We start from the raw sequence: 22,274 nt of genomic DNA, 5'->3' as shown, positions 1-22,274 counted from the left end.
TCTATCCACAGCTATTTTAAGGGAATCGTTACACTATACTCCATAGGACTTTTAACGATGAACATAACAGTTACAGGTTCAATAGGTCAGACTGTGACACAAAACGTCCTGTAGACGACATTTGTTACCGCCCTATGCTTTGTTTTCAAACAAAGATGTCTCCCGAACCTACAGCTTAGATATGTCATTTTAGGAACCTGGTAGCACTTGGCGATTGACAGAAAAACTTCAGTTTAAGATGAAAAGGTTATATTGTATTATTGAAGCTTTATTTGTGTTGATAATCATTTGGTTATTCAAGGTCTCTTCTTGATTTTGGAGTTCAAGGCGTACCTTAAAAAAAGGTCACCAGATTGACACTTGTGTTCGTACTGGCTCATTACTTAGTATTGAATTTGGATAAATAATTTTAAATGCCAACTGATACAGGTTTTTGTTCCAAACAATTTGTTTTGTTTTGAATTTAAAATCATGTGTACTGTACATGCATATAAGCAATCATTTCATTTCATAACACTAAGGTAAGACTATAGTTAGGGTCTGGGTTTTTTTTCAACGATCGAAATGGAATGATCGAAAAGTGTAAATTATATACAATAAATATTTGTTGTCTTCAGTAAGCAGGTATCTTTAATATTTATCTATTAAATTAATTATACTATCGCTTACAAAAAAAAACTCTGAGAACAATTTCATAAAGTTTGAGGAACAAATTTAAGCAGGGAAAACAGCAATAACCATCTGAATTACTTGTACATGTACATAGAAAGATTTTCAATGTTGAATTGAGAACCAAATTTTAAGGGATACAAGGGGCAGTGGGGATTTTTTTTTTTTTTTGGATAATTTAGAGCAGCCGATGTTTGGTATCTTAATGCATATCTAGTTGAGGGAAGTTTAAGTTTTGGAAATCTGGGAGCATTAATTGCATCGTCACAAGCCATAGCCAAAATGTACGATCCGCTCCAATTCTGGAGAGAGTTTCCCTTATGCGGACTCCAAACCGTGGTTTGAAACGATGAGAGCATTACTGCTCGTCTTTTTATGGGCAACATAATTGAAAAATTTCAAATTCTTACCAAAACAAAAAAAAACGATAGGCATTTCTGGAGGTAGGATTGAATGGGGAGGGGGGGGGGGGGGCAACAGGCCTGTGTAATCTTTAACTAATCAAAGAGAACATGAATGTTTAATTTAAAAACACCGATCATTATTAACATGCACAGATTTAAGAAGATTAACCTTGTTTCACCCTCTATAAACCCAGAGGATATATTGTTATTTAAATGATTTGGATTATGTTATATGTTGTAATGGGTGAGCATGTTATGAACAACTCCATCATTTGCACTTGAACTTGATTTCAGTTTCAGTAATGAAGTCCTCTTTCCGATGTTACCGAACTAGAGTGCAGTCCGTGGTCCTCGTCTGTGTTCTCATCATGTGTTGTTTTGTTGTACATCTTTTCCTCTCTTCTTCTGGTATGTATATGTGTGGGGTATTTCATTCTCTTCATGTAAAAGATTTCTTGAAATTGTCTTTATCATAAATTAAATTGCTAAAAGAACATAAGCGTAATATAATGTCATTATGCATTGGGGACTTTAAAAGAGGCACTTGCATGGAAACTAGTATGTTGAAATATCAAATGACATATAATTACGTAGAGAATTTGTTAAATTTTGGGTCTTTGGATAATATTTTAAGACATGACTGCATGTTAAGGATTTTATAGATCTAAACACAAGATTCTTTTTAAAGCCAATGCACAACATTTCAGACACCAGTTCCCGTTGTTCATACCTAACCTCTACACCACAGAATCAGCTGGGAGTCCCTCATCAAGCAGCGCCCTCTATGTTACTAGTCAATGGAACAACAAGGAGGGACAGCTCTAAATTAACTTCTACTTTTATGGTAATTTTTTTTTCCTGAATAAGTGATCAGTATTTTAGTCGACATGCAGGTCTAATGTGATATATGTATTACAATATACAGTGTACATGTATGTACTTCTTCAGAGCTTCCTTAAAATATATTTACTATTGCACAGGTACTAGTGAACAGGACCCCCCCTCGATATTCACAAGTTCCTGTCCACGAGTACCTGTGCTCTATTGATGTTTTTTGTGCGACGTAAAAAAACAAGCTAATTCAGAGAATTTACTGGGTATGTCCCTCGCTTAATTAAGGAAAAAAGAGGAGGATGCTTAGATTGGGGGCTCGACCCCCCTCCCATTCTCCAGATTTGCAGAATTATTAAATGTTTGTACTGAAGCAAATAAAGGGCAGTCGGGGCCAAAAGGAGTTATTGTGTAAAAATTAACTTCGAAAACTCGTAAGCTTCGTGAGATTTCGCCCGAAAATGAAAGGTTTACGCACAGAAAGAAAATATGAATTAACGACCTTGACATTTGACCTTTTGACTTCGAAATCAATAAGGGTCTTTCAGCCATAGGAAGCTGTGATATAAAATTCCACTGCAAAAGCTCAAGACTTCTCCAGATATCGCGCGGAAACGAAGTGTTAAAACAGACAGATTTTTTAAAATTTATGACCTTGACATTTTATATGTGTATATGTCAATTTCAGAAGGACACTGGTTTACCTCCAATGTTACAGGAAGGCCCAGAAAATTTTATCTTCATGAACAATGCGGAGTGGTCATCAAATACAGTGCTCTTTGGGCAGCCAAAGAGTTCAATTGGTACGTGCAATATCGTTAAAATAATAAAAGTTTTGTTTTTTTTTAAAATATTGATTGAAAGTTTATCCACAGTGATGCGTTCGATTGATATTTTAATAGTATGGCGAGGATATGAAGCATAGTCAAAAGACGTCATCAGATACAAAAGCAGCAATCTGGCTAGGGGGTTATAATCATTGCTGCTTTTGTATCTTTTAATAACATACTTATATAGTGACTGAAATCAAAAGATTGTAATCCACAATATTTTTATTCATTTATGTATTCCAGGTTATTTAACTATTGGCATACCAGTGGTAAAAAGAAAGCTAGAGGGAGCGCTATATGTCTACTCAACTATAACATCCATCATAAAGGCGACAACAGACAGTCAAAAAGAAAATATAACTCTGGTTATTTTCTTATCGGATTTTGATAAAACTTGGAACCTTGATACAAGTCGGCGTATTAGTGAGACGTTTTCGACATATATCAAGACAGGGTTCCTCCAAGTGATTCACAGTCCATTAGACATTTATCCAGAATTAGATAAAAATGCCAATTTCAACGATGACTCCAAAGACAGGACGATATGGCGATCCAAACAAAACATAGATTTTGCATATTTGATGTGGTATGGCAAACGGCTTTCACAATTTTATATACAACTTGAAGACGATGTGATTGCAGCCAATGACTTCTTTGCTGACATTAAAAAATTTATCGAGCGAAATCATAAGATTCGTTGGATAACATTAGAATTTTCTCGGCTAGGGTTTATTGGAAAATTATTTCGGTCTAAGAATTTGTCACGTTTTGCAACATACTTGTTGGCTATGTTTAATGTGCTACCCTGTGATATCCTACTAAACAATTTCAGAGTCCTACATGATCAAGTTTCCACCATTCAAACCCCAAAAGGTCTGTTTCAGCATATTGGAAAAATATCGTCATTAAGGGGAAAACTTACACCTATAACAGATTTTACCTTTAAGGACTCGTTCAACTACAGTACTTTTGATATTCCAGGAGAAAATCCACAAGCAGAAATATTTACAAACATGGAAGCAACATTTGGATCTTTTCCGGAAAATGCTTACCAAAGAACTGATGGGGATCCATTCTTTTCTGTCGTGAGCTTAAAAGCTAACCATCTGTATAAAGTAGTGTTCCCCGAACCAATCAACATTAGTAGAATCGTTGTATCTACAGGACACCCAATTCTGAGAACCGGGATTTTGAAATGGGGTGTTGTAAAAGTAGGAGTGGGTATTCAATATCCAGAAGAGCAATGTTTGGTCCCTCATTTGGTGGGGAGGTTGTCTGAAGGCGAATTCGATTCAGAAATACAGGGCTACACGATTCCTTCAAATGTGAAATGCATTGCTGTTGTATCAACACGAGACAAACCGACTCTAACAATTATCAGAAAGATTCAAGTGATTCTAAAAACTTTATTTTAATAAAAAAAATTAATCGTATTTATTTTCTTTCGAATTCGTGGTATTATTTGCAAGTTTTCTATAATTACGTGTCTGTGGAAATAATTTTTGGAAAAGTCATTCTTATGTAAAAAGCTTTTTTTTTGGGGGGGGGGGGGGGTTAGGCGCTAGGTTTCAGGATGCAAGGTGTTTTTGTGAATTATGTATTTTCTAGGTGTGTATGAATACATTAATTAATTTTTTTTTAAACAAAAATTATTTTTAAAAATCGCTGGAAATAAGCACGTTTCGACATTGATCTGTGACCTTTTTACCTCAAAATAAAAAGGGTTCTTTTTTAGGCCATAGGAGTATGTGGTATGAAATTTAATTAAAAAGGCTCAAAAGCTTTTCGAGATATTGCGCGGATACGAAAATATTAAAACAGACAGAATTATTTTATGACGTTGACCTGTAACCTTTTTACCTTAAAAAAAAACCAATAGGGTCTTCCTTAGGCCATATGGAATTGTGTAAAATTTCATTTCGAATGATCAAAAGGATTTTCGGGATACCGTGTTGAAACAAAAGACGGAAATGCCGGAATATTCCCCTCTTTCAATGAAAGCGGGGGACAAAAAGAATGAAAATTGCCATCTCTGATTTCAGGTGACTCGGTTCATTAATACAGTATCAACAACTACAGGTGAGGTATAGCTTCTAAAATGATTAAATAACACCCCCTCTCTTTACAGCCCAGTCCCTCTCCATCCCCATCTCTCTCCAGCCCTCTTCCAACTGTCGCTCTCCACTTTCTCCCCAGACAATCTCCTTTACCTCTCTCTCCACTTTCTCACTCTCCTCCCACTCTTGCTCTCCACTTTATCTCCCCACACTCTCTCTCCACCCTCTCGCTCCCCACCCTCTCACTCCCTCTCTCTCCTTCCCCACAACCTCTGTCCACTCTCTCTCCCCAAACTCCCACTCCCTCTCTCTCATCACTCTCTCACTACCCTCTCTCTCCCCACACTCTCATTCCCTCTCTCTCATCACACTCTCTCTCCCCACATTCTCACTCCCTCTCTCTCATCACACTCTCACTACACTCTCTCTCTCCCCAAACTCTCGCTCCCTTCTCTCCCCACACTCTCCCTCCCCACTCTCTCTCTATCTCCCCACAATCTCTCCCCCACTACCTTCTTTCTCCCCTCTCACTCCCCGGCTCTCACCCCACTCTCACTCCCCTCTCTTTCCCCACACTCTCGCTCCCTTCTCTCTCCCTCCCCACTCTTTCCCTTCTCTCTCCCTCCCCACTCTTTCTCCCCACAATCTCTCCCCACTCTCTCCCTTCCCACAACTTCTGTCCACTCTCTCTCTTCCCACACTCTCACTACCCTCTCTCACCCCATATTCTCACTCCCTCTCTGTCCACACACTCCCTGTCTAATCTCTCTTCTCTCTCCCTCCACACTTTCCTCCACACACTCTCTCTCCCCACACTCTCCCTGCCCCGAGTCTCTCTCCACACAATCTGCCTCATTCATAGGTCATTCAAAGGATTTGATTTCATTTTTACTTGCAGAAAGATAAATTCCATCGCAAAATCAAATTCAATACGTACGATTTACCTTGTATGACGTATTCTAGACAAATATTTAGAAATAATGACAGAATTCAAAGATTTCAATCAGAATAATTACCGGTAGCCAGGAGGCGGTCAGTTATTTGATATGAAAGTTTGAAGTCGTCGTGGGTTTCTGCGGAGTTATTAAAACAATTTAAATAAAAAATATTTAACATTCAAATAATACAATATTAAAACAGAGGGTTTAAATGTTAAGCAAGATACGCACAATAATCATAAAATTAAAATTTTGTAAATATGGGGTAAATGTTTCAACCAATCCTGATTGACAAACTCTGACATAACTGAGGTTCGGAGACAAAAGCACACGTGTTGGACATGGTCTAAATCAAAGACCGCGTTACAGTACTAGTATAGAAGTATAATCAATTTTACTTTCTCTATTTAAACAGGATTTGTTGAATATATTTTAACATTTCCGAAAGAAAATTTCCAAATGATTAAATGACAATTTATCATCAGACAGAATATTACGAGATTTTACTCCAACAGACAAGGATAAAGCGCATTTTATAGTATGCCAAGTCTTTTCCCGCCACTTCTCGCAATCAAAGAGGAGAAATGTAGTGGCGGATCTAGAGGGAGTTGGGGGGGTTAACATCCTCTGAGAGCGAGCGAAGAGCCCCACATATTTGTTGCGTTTTTATTAAAGTAAAACTATATATCTCTATGGTTAAGATAAATTTAAACTTTAGTTTTAATCTTTAAATGTAAACTACTTTAAAAACATCAAACTTTCACAAGAGTTCGTTTGTACCAAACTTTGTACGGAGACGCAGGGTACTAAAAGTAGTTTGCTTATACATGTAGTAATGTACATGTAAATTATGTATTGAAGAAAATCCTGTTATGTCGCATGCAAATGTTCAATGTCACAGAGATATATTAATTAACAGATAAATATAAGATATTTTAAAGTAGGGGTCTAGTCGTGTGACGTCATAACCGGATCGGACTCCCGGATAGGTTTTTAACACTATTATTTATCGATAACATCCCGCAGTAATGGCGGCAAGAAATAAGAAGGGGAAATTCGTGAAATCCTCTCGTATAAAGCAAAATGAAGTCCTGAGGAGAGAGTGTGTAAAATATTGGGACCGCAGTGATGATAATACTTCCAAAGAAAATGTTGAAACACCAGTAATCACTCCAGTTACGAACGAAGACCATGTGTATCACTGTGTTGACCCTCTTGCTAGCGATGTCCGTGTTGCTAGAGAGGAAATTGTTGAGCCAACAGGTAAAAATGATTGGAGCGAAGGTAGACGTATAATCGAACTTGGTATCCTTGCAAATAATTTAAAGGAGTGCAAGAGATGTGGGCAACCTTTGCATTTATCCGATTGTGTTGGAGAGACTAGATTCGGACTCGCTCAAATTCTCCAAGTGCAGTGTAGATACCAGGAGTGTAGGCTACTTAATGATGTCCCAACAGGCAAAAAACATCTAACAGAAAAGGGAGGAAAAGCATGGGATATTAATACGAAAGTAGCAGTAGGTAAGTGTATAATAAGTATGAAATAAACTTGGATAAAATTGTGTACATTGGTGTTTTTAATCAGGGGTGTGCAATAGATATTACAAAAATAAATTACTAGCCCGTTGCGCTAGTGACTAGCCCATTAACTACCGAAAACAATACATGTATAAGTATAACATAAAGGTTAAAAAAAATATTGAAGTTGAAATAAACAAATAATGGTTTGCACTTTGTAATTGTCAGGTACTTCCCCCTATTTATATCGACTATAATTGTCAGTGAGATGACTGGCGATAGGAACACACAATGCATATAGGTTAAAACGAATTCAAGATTTTGATTTTTCAGAAAAGTTAATTCGTACCTAAATTCAGTCGAGGTAAATATATGTTTACTTTTGTTTTAGATTTACTAGCCCGACGGGCTAACGCAGTATAGATTTAGATAGCTGACCTCTTAAATTGGTAGCCCCGGGTGTCGGGCGATGGTGATTGCACACCCCTGTTTTAATCTTTGATTATTGTTTTAAATAATTGTGTTTGTAATATTTTAGGAATGATCAATGGTGGCTTTGGAGAGTCTCATTTAAATGCCTTCTTAGCAGTACTAAACATTCCAGGAATTTCAAAGGGAGGTCTAAAGGAAAGGGAAAGGGAAGTTGGCAGTACACTGAGTAAAATGGCAGAAGAAAGTTGTCGAACCAGTCTATTAGAGGAAGTTGAAAAGTACGTTTATTGGTATTTGTCAAAATAATTTGAATTATTGAAAAAAAAAAAAAAAAAATTTCATGCATGATAATTATTGGATTTTTCTTCAGGAGTGATGGTAATCTCACTGTCAGCTTCGATGGTGCCTGGCAAAAACGGGGTACTGGGCGTGCCTACAATAGCCTTACAGGTATTTTTTGATGGTTTAAAAAAGTCATCAATTATCCTAATTAGTAATTTGAATTGGATGCTTTGACTTTTCACTGATTACTAAAATAATACAAAGTATTTACTGCTATTGAACAATTTTCTTTATGTTTGAAGGACATGCAAGTTTGATCGGAGAAAAAACCAAGAAATGTGTTGGTTATGCTGTAAAATCTAAAAAATGCAGAATATGTGACTTGGCAAAACGGAAGGATGTTCCTGTGAGGAAGCACAAATGCAGTCGAAACTGGTCAGGGTCAGCCAAATCTATGGAACCTGCTATGGCTTGCGAGATGGTGCAGAGCATAAAAGATCAAGGTGAAAAGGTATGAAATGTATAGATATGTTCAATTTTATATCAATATATCTGTGTACAATCAATATTCAAAATCCATGAAGAGCTAAGAGGTGAAAGCGCTATGAATTAAAATGCCACCTTCCATGAAATCTTTATTAAATATTTATATATATGTGAAGATTGTAAATGAAAGTGCTAATGCATTACTGTTTTTTATTTTGCTTATAATTATAAAATGTTGTTAGGTTACCACGTTAGTAATGGACAACGATTCTACAACAATAGCAAGATTGAGAGCAACTGTTGATCCAGATATAAAGAAAAAGGTGGACAGCAATCACATGAAAAAGGGGTTTACTGGAAGTCTTGTGGAAATCAGCAATACCCATAAAGTATTGAAAAATGTTAAAGTTAGAACACACATTGAGAGATGCTTTACATATTGTGTTCATCAGGCATCTGAAGATCCAGAAAAGTTAGCTAATGATCTGGGGAAAATTGTTCCTCATTTATATGGTAAGAATACTACTTGCAAAAAGAATGAACATATATTTAAGTTTGACACTGGCAAGAAAAATAATTTTGTTTTCTAATTATTTTTAGAAATTGGTCTGAGTTCATGATAATGTATGAATGCTGTATTTGTATTAGTGTATTTAATCTTAAAAGGGGACCATTCCATGTGTGGCACATGGTGCAGGAGTGAACAGACTGGTTACAAACCAAAAAACTTGCCATATGGGAAACCTCTTACAAGTGAGCCTCTGAGATCAGCTCTAGAAAAACTGTTTGAGAAGTATGCAGACCGGGCAACTGAGTTGGTGTCGATGGGATCCACTCAAGTGAATGAAAATTTTAACCACATGGTCTCTAGCAAAGCGCCTAAAAGAATGTAAGAATTTTTAATTTTCAAATTTATGAAATGATAAAAACCATGCACATAGATAAAACATGTACCTTTTATTAATTAGACTATGTCACCTAAACTGTTCATAGGTTTTATGGAGGTTCAGACAGTCTGCATAGTAGAGTATCTGCAACTGTCTGTCAGAAAAATGAGGGGTATAATTATATAACTGAGGTATACAAATGAAAAAAAATGTTCTTTGATGTTCTTTTGATGTTCACACATGGCAGTTTAGGCAATGTCTATAAAGTAAAGTATTTAAAGGGAAACATCAAAAATACCATTACATAGCCTAAACTTGTTTGTGTAGTTTTTGTTCTTGTCTTGTTTACATTTTTTTATTTACTTGACGCAGTTGAAATCATTTTTAATGCATGATTAATTTTTAAGGGTTTTGAAAGTTCTTCGAGAATTATATCTATAAAATGTGTGAATTTATTGTTACAGTAAAACTTGTTTAGTACGAACATGGATATTGCAAATTCACGGATATAGCGAAGTCATCTTGGATCCCCATCTATATAAATTTAATGAACTTCTTATATGGATATAAAGAATTGCGGATATAGTAAAGTAATTTTATAGGTCCCGGTGACTTCGTTATAACCGAGTTTTGCTGTAATACATTTTAATGCAGACACATTAGATTTTTTACTCCATAAAATATATAATCTCTTTACTTGAAAAAAAAATTACATGTTTTACATATTGATAAGGATCTGTTGATTCTTCTTTTTTTTCTTTTCCAGAAAAAGTTTTCAATTTCATATTTTCTATTTTTCTCAGATGAATAAAAGACTGACAATGTCTCCTGGAAGATACACCCTCAAGCATTCCAGGATCCTACAAAGCAGACTGAAGCTGAAGCGATTACAACAAGCAAAGCGGAGCACAAAGCGGAGGCGCTTAGAGCTGAAGACAGAGCGGTCTGCAAAAGATGCATCACAATCTGTTCTTGAAGGTAAGTCAGATAAATACTATTTATCTGAAACTTAATTTATATGTGTGATGTTTGTTTGTTTTTACCTATCATTTTTTCTGAACATTTCTATTGCAGCGGATACATACAGCAGCAAAATTGGTTTGAGTGATGAAGCTGATTTGGAGGACATTTCTTTGAATAAATTAGATCAACTACCAAGTACCAACAAATCTTACATGGTATTTGACCTAGAGACTACTGGTTTAGGTTTGTGAACTTGTTTTTTTCTTTGTAGAAATAGCTAAGGAATATATTATATAAGGTTAAGAGAATTGTGTTGCACTTGACTTAGAAGTATACACTATGGGAGTTTCAATATTTATTTTTATTTATTTCAGCCAGGACATCAGACATTGTTCAGATTGCAGCTGTATGTGGAGAGAGAGAGTTCAACATGTACTTGACACCGCAGTCCCCAATTAGTCTTGATGCATCTGCAGCAACTGGCCTTACTTTTGTTGGTGGTGTGCTGAAGCATAATGGCAAGAAGGTGGACCATAAAGAGCCCTTTGAAGGACTTCAGCAGTTTGTTGAATTTTTGAAGACTGTTGATTGTAAACCTATTTTGGTTGGGCACAATATACAATGTTTTGACCTACCAGTGTTAATGAATCAGCTAGTCAAATGTAAATTACTTGACAGTTTTGCTAGCACTGTCACTGGTTTTATAGATACCTTACAAGTGTCTAGGAAATCTTTCAGCAAAGATGATGTTAAAGATTTTAAACAAGTCACTCTTGTAAATACTTTCATTGGAAAAGATTATGAAGCTCATAATGCTATTGCTGATGTGAAGGCATTGAGGGAACTTTTTGAAATGAAGTTGTTGGCTCTGTGTTCAGCTAATGATGTGTTCACATTGAATTATTATACCATAAAGAAGTCTTTAGAGCCCCTTGTTAAGGCAAAGATTGTATCTTCCATGATTTCGAAGAAGTTGATTGCAAATTCTCTTAGTTTGTCTAAGTTGGTGCTAATCCACAAGAGGGATCCACATAATGGGTTACGAAATGTTTTTAGTGAACCATTATCAGGTTCAAAGCAGCCTAGAATATCCAAGTCATCTAATGTAATCAACAAATTGGTTGAATATTTGAATAGCTGTGAATGATTACTGTTTGTATGTATTTTAATTTAGACAAACAGTGTGTAAAATAAAGGTCTAAAAACTTGTATGGGAGATTTCAGTCAACACTCAACCTAACGTTAGACTGTATTTTTTTTATGCTGACTGTTAATATTCTGTTGTATACTAATTTTTTGTGTATACTGTTGAACACATAATTGGATGTATTTTGACTCAATGTAGTGGAAAGAGTAATGCTTCAAAATTGATGACTGATTAGACTGTGGATTTTCATTTCATTTACTTGAAAAACAGATACATGTACATGTATAATATGTGAAATATATCTGTAATTAATGGCACACAGAAGTATTATAGGTTTTAAAATTATATTATATTCTAAAGAATGTTGTTATTCTTTTGCAGTTATGCATCTATGAAATGAAATAAAAGTCATCAATAGCTTTGTATTTTTTATCTTCCATCATTTGAAATTCCTTATCAAAAATCTCAATTTGGACAAAAAACGTATAAATAAATGGTGGTGCTGAGAAAAAATATATGCTGGCAATGTGCTGTTTTTTTAATTTAATTTTAACAAATAGTCATAGATGAACATAATTTGAGAATTTGACTGAAAAATCACAAGTCAATTTTTTTTTACAATAATTTTAATAGTGTTGTACTTCCAAGTTTTGGGGCTGGTCGAGGGTTGTATTTTGTTCAATTTAGTCCCCAAAAACCAAGGAAAATATAATAAGAATAAAATTTTACTGTAATTTGTTTAATTGGATATATTTCTTTGATTTAAATAGGAAAAATCATTCAATAGCATCAAAATTAGTGTTTTTATGTACAAATTATGTGAAACCTTTATTGGAATCTCATATCGTCAATTGAAAAATGGGGGTACCTATGTTTGAGAAACTCTCTCTCAATAATAATACTGACAACCCCTTCTTTTTTCCAATTCATCATACCTTAGTATGAACAATCTAAACATTTGAGAACAATTTTTTGAAAAATCACAAGTAGGTCCAGTACTAGGGACCTACCTTAATAACAGATCTAGCATTCCAGTTTCTAACTGTTTCATTGAAAGGACCAATACAATTGGTTTGCAGCCGGTTTTTGACGCTTGCGTCAATATATGTTTCTTGTATATGTTTTTGGCATTTTGACTTTTTTTTCCTTTCTGGCATCAGAGACATATTATACGTCTCTGCTGGCATTGACTCGATTGAGTGTCAAAAACCAAGGCACACGTGGACGCTGAACTTAGAAAAAAAATTGGAATGGCTGATGCATAATCAATTTTGTATGCAATTGAAAATCAACGTTATCTAAAATTAACACAAAATATTCCTTTTAGAACTTTATTTTGCCCCAGGCTTATCGATTCCACATTCCGGAATCTGGGTTTTTCTTTTTTAGTCTCCATCAATCATTTCCAGTTTTGAGTTTTTTTAGGACACTGTAAACCAAAATCATAAAAATGTCTATAAAATCTATTTATATCGTGTGTCTTGTGTTAATTATGCAGTAGCAGAATCAATCGGGGACTGTATAATAGTGGAACTTGATAGAGGTATAATCAGTTTCGTAAATTATCGTCAGTTTAATGTTTAACTTTGAAGTGCAAATAGCCTAACCACAGGTACAAAATCTCCCCCGCACAAGTCACAATATAAAAGCGGGGGTTAGAGTCAGAGGAATCTCGGATTAGGGGGAAAAGCTGTACCCAACATGCCCAATCTAAAAATGATAAACGTACTGCATACCAAGTAACGTAAACTAAACCATATAAATTTATATAACATTTTTTTCATAGGTTAACCAATTTTGAGGAGTAGGCGCCACTAAGCGATGCTGGATGAGGCGGAGGATGATCTTTAAGTTTGGTCTGACTGTCATTGTTGTCATCGCTGTTTGTATGTTCTATTTGATTCATCAACAGAATGATGAACCTAACCTAGAGCAGTCCCCAGAAAATGACAGCATTGTTGGAAATCAGTCGAAAAAAACCGCAGAGATCAGTGCTGAAGAAAAATTAAGAAAGGCTGAACTAGAAAAGTGAGCATTAATTATCAATTAATGACCACTTTAAAAAAAAATTTTTTTTCAAAAGTTCACTAATTTTAGAGGACATTTTTTTTTTAATTACAATTAGTTAAATGGATTTTTTTCTGTATATATTTTTATCCACTGTCCTATAAACTAAGACTGACTGCATAATCAGAAAATTTGTCATGTATGTTGTTATACTTTCCATGTATCAATAATTACCAATTTTATATAGAAACGATTGATGTTTCCACCTACTTTTTTCAATGGTTCCAACCCCCTAAAATTAGAAAAAAAATTTACAGGAAAGCCAAGAGATGGAGAGAGAGTATCCACCTTTCTATTGTTGTTTGTGGTGACCGTGGTAATGAGTCCATCATTCTCATCAAGTCTGCCATCCTCTTCACCAAAAGCTACATCATCATCCACATCTTCGCTGAAGATGATCTTCATTCCTCACTGCAGCAACAGGTTGGTGCTGATTTTTTAAATTTATTGTAACTTTCATGAATCTTGTAATTTATTTATTCATTTTATTATTTTTTTTCCATAAGAACAAACATGTTGTAGCATATTTGGAAATTAAGATAGAAAGTTATATACATGTATTCATATACATATATACTGTTATAACCAAAAAATTCTTCGAATTAGAAAAGTACACAAACTCATTATGTCTGTACTCCTCTGTAGTTTTGAAATTATAAAATGACATTTAATTTTTCCATATTATGGGATCCCCCTTATCTTATTCTTTTGAAAAATGAGGTTTTATATTTTGGATTGTTTAATAAGATATCTTTTTACAGCTTGCATCATGGCCAAGTATAGCTAAAAGCAAATTTGAATACCACTTGTATGGTATAACCTTCCCTGACTCAAATAATGAGTGGAAGAAACTTTTTAAACCTTGTGCCTCTCAACGACTCTTCATTCCAGTAAGTATATCAGTTGTAAAGAAATAATTGTAAGAATCAATTCCAGTTTGAGAATGATGCATACCTGTAGTTAAAATTTTCTATGTCAGTTCTGCTTGACATTTTGCCTTCATAGATAAGGCATCAATAAATATGTATCCTGCCAATCTGTTTCTTAGTTGATTATCTTGCACAGTGACCTCTTTTTCCTTCATAGAATAATTAGTAATTAACTTGTTATAGCTAAATTGGATTTTTCTTGACAATTTAATTAATTTAAGGCAAGTAAAATGTGTTTTTTCCCCTTAAATTTTGTGTGAGGTTAAGGGGGGGGGGGGGGGATGATGTGCGTTAAAGATCAAGCAAAAACTTGATTTTTATGCCTTTCTGTATGTTATGTAAACATAATTGTACTTGAAGTTAAAGTGGTACAAAAATGTATATTTAATACTTAAGTATTTCTTTTCCAGTCACTCTTAACCAATGTGGATTCTGTACTGTATGTTGATACAGATATCTTATTTCTGTCTCCTCTGGAGGAAATATGGTTTCATTTTACCCGGTTCAACAGTACCCAGCTGGTTGCCTTGGCTCCAGAGAGTGAAGACAGACAGACTGGCTGGTACAATAGATTTGCTAGGCATCCATATTATGGAGAATTAGGTAAAAAAATCAATCTTCATGTTAAGGCCAAATTCAGTCGAGTTTCAAATATGTTAATAAACGTACCCCAAAATAGAACACTGCTTTAAAATAATACTAGACAAGTATTCTTTCACCACTTTTTCAGGGGTCAATTCTGGTGTGATGTTGATGAATTTAACAAGACTTAGAAACTCAACTTGGCTTCCATCCATTGTGAATTACTACAAAGAATACAAACTGAAAATAACCTGGGGAGATCAGGATCTCATTAACATCTACTTTCACTTTCATCCAGGTCAGGGTGAATCTCAGAAATAATTTAACAATGTACCTGTACAGCATGTACTGCAAGTGTGAGCCAAAGTATAAATACATAAGTATGAAGTTCAAGAAGCACCCATAGAATCTCAAAGTAATTACTTTGAACTAGGTGTCATTTGAAAGAACTTGATTAGTAGTCTCTATCTCTCATGGTTCAAAAGTTATGGATAAGGTTCAAAAAAGCTATTTTTAGCATAAAGGTCACAATCAAGGTCACAAGGTCATTGACCTTGGTGTTATTTAAAAGAGCTTCATTAGTGGAGTATGCATTTTAAATATGAAGTCTCTATCTTTCATGGTTCAAAAGTTATTGGGAAGGTTAAAGTTTGCAGACAAACAGACAGACAGACAGGACAAAAACAATATATGCCCGGATCTATCAATCTGGGTGCATAAAAATTATAGAATATTAGTTTACTTATGCAAAGATCACACATACATATATCTCTGTTTTCTAATAGTATGGTGATGTGAACAATTTTCTTTTCACAGATGAGCTTTATGTTTATCCATGTGAATGGAATTACAGACCTGATCACTGTATGTATATGAGTGTGTGTACTGGCGCAGAACGAAGTGGGGCATATGTACTTCACGGTAATCGACGAGCAATGCAGAATGATAAACAACCTGCATTTAAAGCTGCTTATTTAGCCTTTAAAGAAGTAAGTGACTCCACTGAGATAAAAAAAAGTGACATTGATTTTGAAACACTGCATATAACATAAATTTATTATATCTGAAGTAAATTTCATAAAAGAATTAAAGATATGTTGAAGTATTTTTAATTTAAAACATCAGTGTAACATATATTTGTACAGTTAAACCTCATTATCTCAAACACCACAGGACAAAGATAATAGATTTTAAAATATCCAAGGATTTGAAATAACAAGGTTAACAAAAAGGTAAAACAAAAAAGAGGCTGGGGTCAGCCATGTCACTTTGACACATTGATGTTTTTTTTTTTTAGCTCACCTGAGCCGAAGGCTCAAGTGAGCTTTTCTGATCAAAATTTGTCCGTTGTCTGTCGTCGTCGTTGTCGTTGTTGTCGTTAACTTTTCACATTTTCATCTTCTTCTCAAGAACCACTGAGCCAATTTCAACCAAACTTGGCACAGAGTGTCCTTGGGTGAAGGGGATTCAAGTTTGTTCAAATGAAGGGCCACGCCCTTTTCCAAGGGGAGATAATCATGAATTTGTTAAAAATTAATGGCATTTTTAAAAAATCTTCTTCTCCAGAACCGCTGGGCCAGGATAGATGAAACTCATGTGGAAGCATCCTCAGGTAGTGTAGATTCAAGTTTGTTCAAATCATGACCCCCGGGCCAAGGGTGGGGCCAAAATGGCCGACCCAAGTTTTACATAGGAATATATAGGAAAAATCTTTAAAAATCTTCTTCTCCACAACCACTGGGCCTGGAAAGATGAAACTCATGTGGAATCATCCTCAGGTAGTGTAGATTCAAGTTTTTTCAAATCATGACCCCCGGGGCAAGGGTGGGGCCAAAATGGCCGACCCAAGTTTTACATAGGAATATATAGGAAAAATCTTTAAAAATCTTCTTCTCCAGAACCACTGGGCCAGGAAAGATGAAACTCATGTGGAATCATCCTCAGGTAGTGTAGATTCAAGTTTGTTCAAATCATGACCCCCGGGGCAAGGGTGGGGCCAAAATGGCCAACCCAAGTTTTACATAGGAATATATAGGGAAAACTTTTAAGATCTTCTTTTCAAGTACTTCAAAGCTATGATTAGTGATATTTATATGAAATCATCCTCAGGTAGTGTAGATTCTAATTTGTTCAAATGATGAACGCCTGGAGGGGGGGGGATAAATTCAAGCCCGATGTGCTCAGGTGAGCGCTGTGGCCCCTGGGCCTCTTGTTTTTGAGATAATGAAGTTCAACTGTATTTGGAAAATACAATTCTTAAAGACTGGTTTCTTTTTACTGTCACAGGATTTTGATTGTATTATGCAGAAAATATTTGTGAATAATTCCACTGTTATGCTTGTAACAACATCAATAATTCTTTCCTCCACATAGACTGTCATTTTTTCTCTTTTTTACAGTATGATTTCCATCAGAAGATGAAGACATTCCTCCTTCCCCCTCTTCAAGAGAAACTAGAGGCGACATCCAAGACGCCATGTGGACGTGTCAGACATATATTTTCAACCCGAGTTGCTCAATTTGTTAATCATGCTGAAAAATGACTCACTTGATTCTGAAGAAATGGTTGCAAGGCTGGCTGTTATCACAGATTTTTTAAATTTTGAAAAAAAAGATTCAATGATATGAGGTTTCCCTTCCAGTGGTATGGGCATAAATAAAAAATAAGTTGGGGGTAGTAGCATGAAAATCAACTAGGTTTGTTTTCATTGTATTTTTCTTGTGGCTCAATAATGTAGCCCTATCTAGTTATTAATGAGTTCTTTTTGGAGGGGGGTTCTTTTTGTATTTTTTATCTGTTTTGGTCAGGAAACCCTCTCTTTAAAAAATCATCTGTTAAAAATATAAAGAAGGCTACATTATTACAGCTATTTCTTGGGTTGGTGGGGGGGGGGTGTCAATTTACTATGAGGGAACATTTTTTATTTAGACTACAAGCTTGCCTTTATTTATGAGATACATCATCAGAAGATATGACATGGAAAATTGTATTGTCTCTTGCAGATTACATGTGATTGGCTGATAGTGATTCAGCCTTATATTTGAATGTGATATTCTTTTATAGACAGATTGCTTGAATTGTTTTGAATTGTCTCTGAAACATAGCTATGTATTCGTTTCATTTACTGTATATCATTAACATTTTGCATGATTATTTTTGGGACAGATTGATACTGTATTTTTATATATATATTTTTTTTTTTTTTTGCAAGATATGAAAATCATTACATTCAGTTGACTCCATTGCTTGCCTGAAAGTAAAAATAGCTTTGAAAATGACTTTATAAAGATATTTTGTTAATGAAATTAAACAGAGTTATAAACAAAAGTGATTTGTGTTCCCCTACAAATACCAGATAAAGTATGAACAAAAAGTCTATTTTATGTCAAGTTTCTTTAGACAACAAAAATTTCAAGCCAAACCTTGTTATTTACAAACCCCTTGGGAATGGAAAAAATGAGATATCCAGTTAATTAAAATATTAAGGGAAAGGGCATAAAATGAAAATCGTTTTAACTTTCAAGTCTTTTCAATTTACACCATATTACAGAATGAGATGCAGAAGTTCAATTGTAGTTTGATACCATTATAATGCATGTTTGACCATGTAATATCAGAAAGATTTCCTTGGTGTAAAGAAACCACCATATCAGGACTGAAAGGTCAAAAGCAGATCATCAGTATTGCCTGAGCAAAGCTGCACCCCTATGGAATCTAACCACTGTGGCATCGCACTTTAAAAAAATTACACACTTTGAAAAAAAATTTCAAAGTGCGTTAAAATTAGGACAAAATCAACACACTTTGAAAACATTTTCAAAGTGCATTAAATTTGGGACACACTCAACGCGCTTTGAAATTTTTTTTCAAAGTGTGTTAGGAGTGTACATGTACATTTTTTACCACGGGAACATTTAACCGCCTTTGAAAAAAAAATATGTATAAAACAAAGAAATCCTAGACTTAGATTTTATTAATTGAGAGAATCAAATTGTAATAACCATATCTTTCGAAAAACCTTTTAATTTACATGTTCTCATTTAACCTCATTGGGAACAAAGAGAAGACAAGCAGAAGGTTTCTCAGCTTAATTCTCTTTTTATGCCCCCATAAACGAAGTTTCGGGGGTATATAGTTTTTGTCGTTTCTGTCTGTCTCTCTGTCTGTCTGTCTGCAAAAATTTTAACCTTGCCCATAACTTTTGATTTGTGGAGCTATGGCTTTCATATTTCACATGTGTATTCCTTAGGACAAGGCCTTTCTTTGGATACCACCTAATTTGACCTTTTGACCTTGACCTTGGAATTTGACCCACTTTTACATAAATATTCTAATCTTTTACTTTGGCCATATCTTTTGAAAGGTAGATACCAGGACTTTTATACTTCATATATCTATTCTTTGTGGAAAGACCTTTTATTGTATACCAATAACTTTGGAGATTTCTGTATGTTACAGTTTATTATAGTTTATCAGTAGTTAGTTACTACAGTTGTTATTATAGTTTTCTATTATTTTCAGATCTTGATCATTGTATGACACAGTTGATAAAGGATACTAAAATTACAAATAGAAAGAACTCTTATTTATGATCAAGATAGTGACGCAATAATGCTTGTAGTACAGTGTCCGTTTCCTGGCTGTGACTATACCACCGACGACCTAGATGCAGCAATCGTCGCGGCCCTCATCACAGTCCACAGCGCTGTACACACAACTGGACCCGTCTTGACAGCAAAAGTAGAGAAAGTGAAGCGGCCTACCATAACCGCCGCTGGAACCAGCGAGGATTGGGCCTACTTTATGTCACGCTGGACAGATTATGTGGCTGCAACGAAACTGGACGGTAAAGACAAAGTCATTCAGTTGCTCGAGTGTTGTGATGAACCCCTTCGCAGAGACCTGACACGAACAACAGGTGGCAAATTAACTGAAAAAACAGTAGATAACGTATTAGCTGCCATCCGTAAACTTGCTGTTCGTGAAGAAAACACAATGGTAGCCCGTGTGACATTGCATAACATGAGGCAAGACCGTGATGAGTCAGTCAGAAACTTTGGTGCACTCAGAGGACAAGCTGACATTTGCAAATTCGTGATTGACTGTCCTAACTGTAACACCAAAGTCAACTACACAGATGCCATTATGCGCGATGTCCTCACACGAGGCGTTGTCGACCCTGACATTCAGTTAGACTTACTCGGCGATAAGAATCAAAATATGACTTTGGAGGAAGTATTTCAATTCGTTGAAGCGAAAGAAGCAGGGAAAAGATCAGCCTCAAGGCTTCTAGATTCTCATTCGGTTGAGGCAGCCAGCTCCTACAAAAGGTCCAAGCAAGTGCCGAGCAAAGAAAATCAAGATCTGTGTTCTTATTGCAAAGAAAATCAAGATGGGAAACGTGGCCATGGCAAGAAAAGTGTGGCACAACTACGTAAGACTCAGTGTCCTGCATATGGCCACAGGTGTGAACTTTGTCATCGAGATCACCATTTCGAGAGTGTCTGCCGCAGCAAGGACAATCCAAAACGCCAAACACAGTCTAGGCAACACAACTATGACAAAGAAAGTGCTGTGTTTAACACTTTGTGTACACTGTACTCCCCTCAACCACAGCATGACAACCTAAACACCATTCAACCCATCAATATGAAGGGACAACGGCAAAGTATTCCTCTAGATCATCATATCTACGACAGCATGACAGACACATGGTTTTGCAGAAACTCAAAGCCTCAGCCATTTGTGAACATTACTGTGCGAGCTCTTCCAGAAGATTACTCAGCCTTTGGAGTTGACCTGTCAACACCGTCAGCGCCCACCATTATTCCGGCTATGGCTGACACCGGTTGTCAGAGCTGCCTTGCCGGTCTTAGAGTGATTCATCGCATAGGACTATCTGAATCTGACCTTATCCCTGTGACAATGCACATGCACACAGCTAACAATGACGGCATCAAGATACTTGGAGCCTCATTACAACGGTTCTCAAGCAAAGACAGTAGTGGTAGAGTGGTGGAAACGAGGCAGATGACATATGTTACAGACTCCTCGGACAAACTGTTCCTGAGCAGAGAGGCATGCGTACAGCTAGGTATCATCAGCGATAGGTTTCCAGAGGTACAGCCTTCACAAACCGGTACCGCAGCTGTCCATGAAGAGAACACTGCACCATGTGGATGTCCTAAACGCCAATCTCCACCTCCGCCACCAAGTGTTTTGCCATTTTCACCTACAGAAGAAAACCGCTCAAAACTACAGGAGTATCTCCTTGATTTATATAGATCCAGCACGTTCAACACATGTGAACATCAGCCTCTGCCTCTAATGGATGGCCCACCTATGAAGCTTATGGTGGATCCAAATGCTGAACCACTGGCCTACCACACACCGGTACCTGTTCCAATACACTGGCGAGCAGCAGTAAAAGAAGGCCTTGATCAAGATGTACGGTTAGGCGTGCTAGAACCAGTTCCCATTGGAGAACCCGTCACATGGTGCCATCGGATGGTCATATGTGCTAAGAAAAATGGAAAGCCCAGACGAACGGTTGACTTCCAGGCTCTCAATGCACATGCCACACGTGAGACACATCACACACCGTCCCCATTCCTTCAAGCGCGATCGGTTCCTAATGGGAAGAAAAAGACGGTGTTTGATGCATGGAACGGCTATCACAGTGTCCCACTCTATGAAGAAGACCGGCATCTGACAACATTCATCACGCCATGGGGAAGATACCGATACAAGACCGCTCCACAAGGCTACATTGCCTCAGGCGATGGTTACACGAGACACTACGACGAGATAGTTACAGACATTCCAAACAAAACCAAGTGTGTTGATGATGCCTTACTCTGGGCTGATGACCTAGAAGAAAGTTTTTTCCAGGCAGTGCATTGGCTTGATGTCTGTGGAAAGAATGGAATAACACTCAACCCAGAAAATTTGTCTTCGGAGCAGATGAGGTTGAGTTTGCCGGCTTTGAAATCACCCTTGATGAAGTCAGACCCTGTCGGAGATACCTGCAAGCTATCATAGACTTTCCCACACCAAAAGACATCACGGATGTGCGTTCTTGGTTTGGCCTTGTGAATCAGGTTTCATACGCCTTCAGTATGGCTAAGCGCATGTTATCATTTCGGGATCTCTTGAAGCCAGGAACTGCTTTCCAGTGGAATGAACACCTGCAGACATTATTTGAGGAGTCAAAAGCACAGATTGTAAGAGAAATAGAAGATGGTGTTCGCA

General features: G+C 36.3%; 3 protein-coding genes across 4 annotated transcripts; all 3 read left to right on the top strand.

The window, feature by feature from the left end:
- The first annotated feature begins 354 nt into the window (after positions 1-354).
- On the top strand, positions 355-4,161 carry LOC134283539 (alpha-1,3-mannosyl-glycoprotein 4-beta-N-acetylglucosaminyltransferase C-like). 2 transcript variants are annotated; one of them, XM_062766054.1, is made up of 5 exons: positions 355-521; positions 1,368-1,481; positions 1,781-1,917; positions 2,593-2,707; positions 2,978-4,161. In XM_062766054.1, the coding sequence occupies exons 2-5, from the start codon at positions 1,376-1,378 to the stop codon at positions 4,147-4,149; spliced, it is 1,530 nt and encodes a 509-aa protein (XP_062622038.1). In that variant the 5' UTR covers positions 355-521; positions 1,368-1,375; the 3' UTR covers positions 4,150-4,161. The 2 variants fall into 2 exon arrangements, with proteins under 2 accessions (XP_062622038.1, XP_062622046.1); XM_062766062.1 differs by lacking the exon at positions 355-521 and having other exon boundaries at positions 1,345-1,481.
- Positions 4,162-6,677: 2,516 nt separating this feature from the next.
- Positions 6,678-11,760, top strand: LOC134228448 (uncharacterized). Its single transcript, XM_062710108.1, has 10 exons — positions 6,678-7,250; positions 7,786-7,957; positions 8,050-8,129; positions 8,264-8,472; positions 8,690-8,888; positions 9,114-9,336; positions 9,441-9,525; positions 10,138-10,316; positions 10,494-10,540; positions 10,672-11,760. The coding sequence occupies exons 1-10, from the start codon at positions 6,758-6,760 to the stop codon at positions 11,442-11,444; spliced, it is 2,460 nt and encodes an 819-aa protein (XP_062566092.1). The 5' UTR covers positions 6,678-6,757; the 3' UTR covers positions 11,445-11,760.
- A 1,086-nt stretch (positions 11,761-12,846) lies between these two features.
- On the top strand, positions 12,847-18,399 carry LOC134228438 (glucoside xylosyltransferase 2-like). The gene is made up of 8 exons (XM_062710100.1): positions 12,847-12,987; positions 13,231-13,472; positions 13,769-13,934; positions 14,273-14,401; positions 14,851-15,043; positions 15,171-15,320; positions 15,839-16,011; positions 17,422-18,399. Exons 2-8 carry the CDS (start codon positions 13,273-13,275, stop codon positions 17,563-17,565), a joined length of 1,155 nt encoding a protein of 384 aa, XP_062566084.1. The 5' UTR covers positions 12,847-12,987; positions 13,231-13,272; the 3' UTR covers positions 17,566-18,399.
- The last annotated feature ends 3,875 nt before the right edge of the window (positions 18,400-22,274 follow it).

Source organism: Saccostrea cucullata, unplaced genomic scaffold (assembly GCF_032062105.1).
Source record: "Saccostrea cucullata isolate Sc308-1 unplaced genomic scaffold, CSIRO_AGI_Scuc_v1 ctg146, whole genome shotgun sequence".
NCBI lineage: Eukaryota > Metazoa > Mollusca > Bivalvia > Ostreida > Ostreidae > Saccostrea > Saccostrea cuccullata.
This window is presented reverse-complemented; position numbering and strand designations above follow the sequence as displayed.

Excerpts from the sequence above, each read along its gene's own strand:
- LOC134283539 (XM_062766054.1), top strand. The coding sequence starts at position 1,376 with ATGAAGTCCTCTTTCCGATGTTACCGAACTAGAGTGCAGTCCGTGGTC. Across the intron at positions 1,918-2,592 it reads AATTAACTTCTACTTTTATG|AAGGACACTGGTTTACCTCC; the intron begins GTAATTTTTTTT and ends TGTCAATTTCAG. Across the intron at positions 2,708-2,977 it reads GCAGCCAAAGAGTTCAATTG|GTTATTTAACTATTGGCATA; the intron begins GTACGTGCAATA and ends TATGTATTCCAG.
- LOC134228448 (XM_062710108.1), top strand. The coding sequence starts at position 6,758 with ATGGCGGCAAGAAATAAGAAGGGGAAATTCGTGAAATCCTCTCGTATA. Across the intron at positions 7,251-7,785 it reads TAATACGAAAGTAGCAGTAG|GAATGATCAATGGTGGCTTT; the intron begins GTAAGTGTATAA and ends GTAATATTTTAG. Across the intron at positions 9,337-9,440 it reads AGCAAAGCGCCTAAAAGAAT|GTTTTATGGAGGTTCAGACA; the intron begins GTAAGAATTTTT and ends AACTGTTCATAG.
- LOC134228438 (XM_062710100.1), top strand. The coding sequence starts at position 13,273 with ATGAGGCGGAGGATGATCTTTAAGTTTGGTCTGACTGTCATTGTTGTC. Across the intron at positions 14,402-14,850 it reads CTCAACGACTCTTCATTCCA|TCACTCTTAACCAATGTGGA; the intron begins GTAAGTATATCA and ends TTTCTTTTCCAG. Across the intron at positions 15,321-15,838 it reads CTACTTTCACTTTCATCCAG|ATGAGCTTTATGTTTATCCA; the intron begins GTCAGGGTGAAT and ends TTCTTTTCACAG.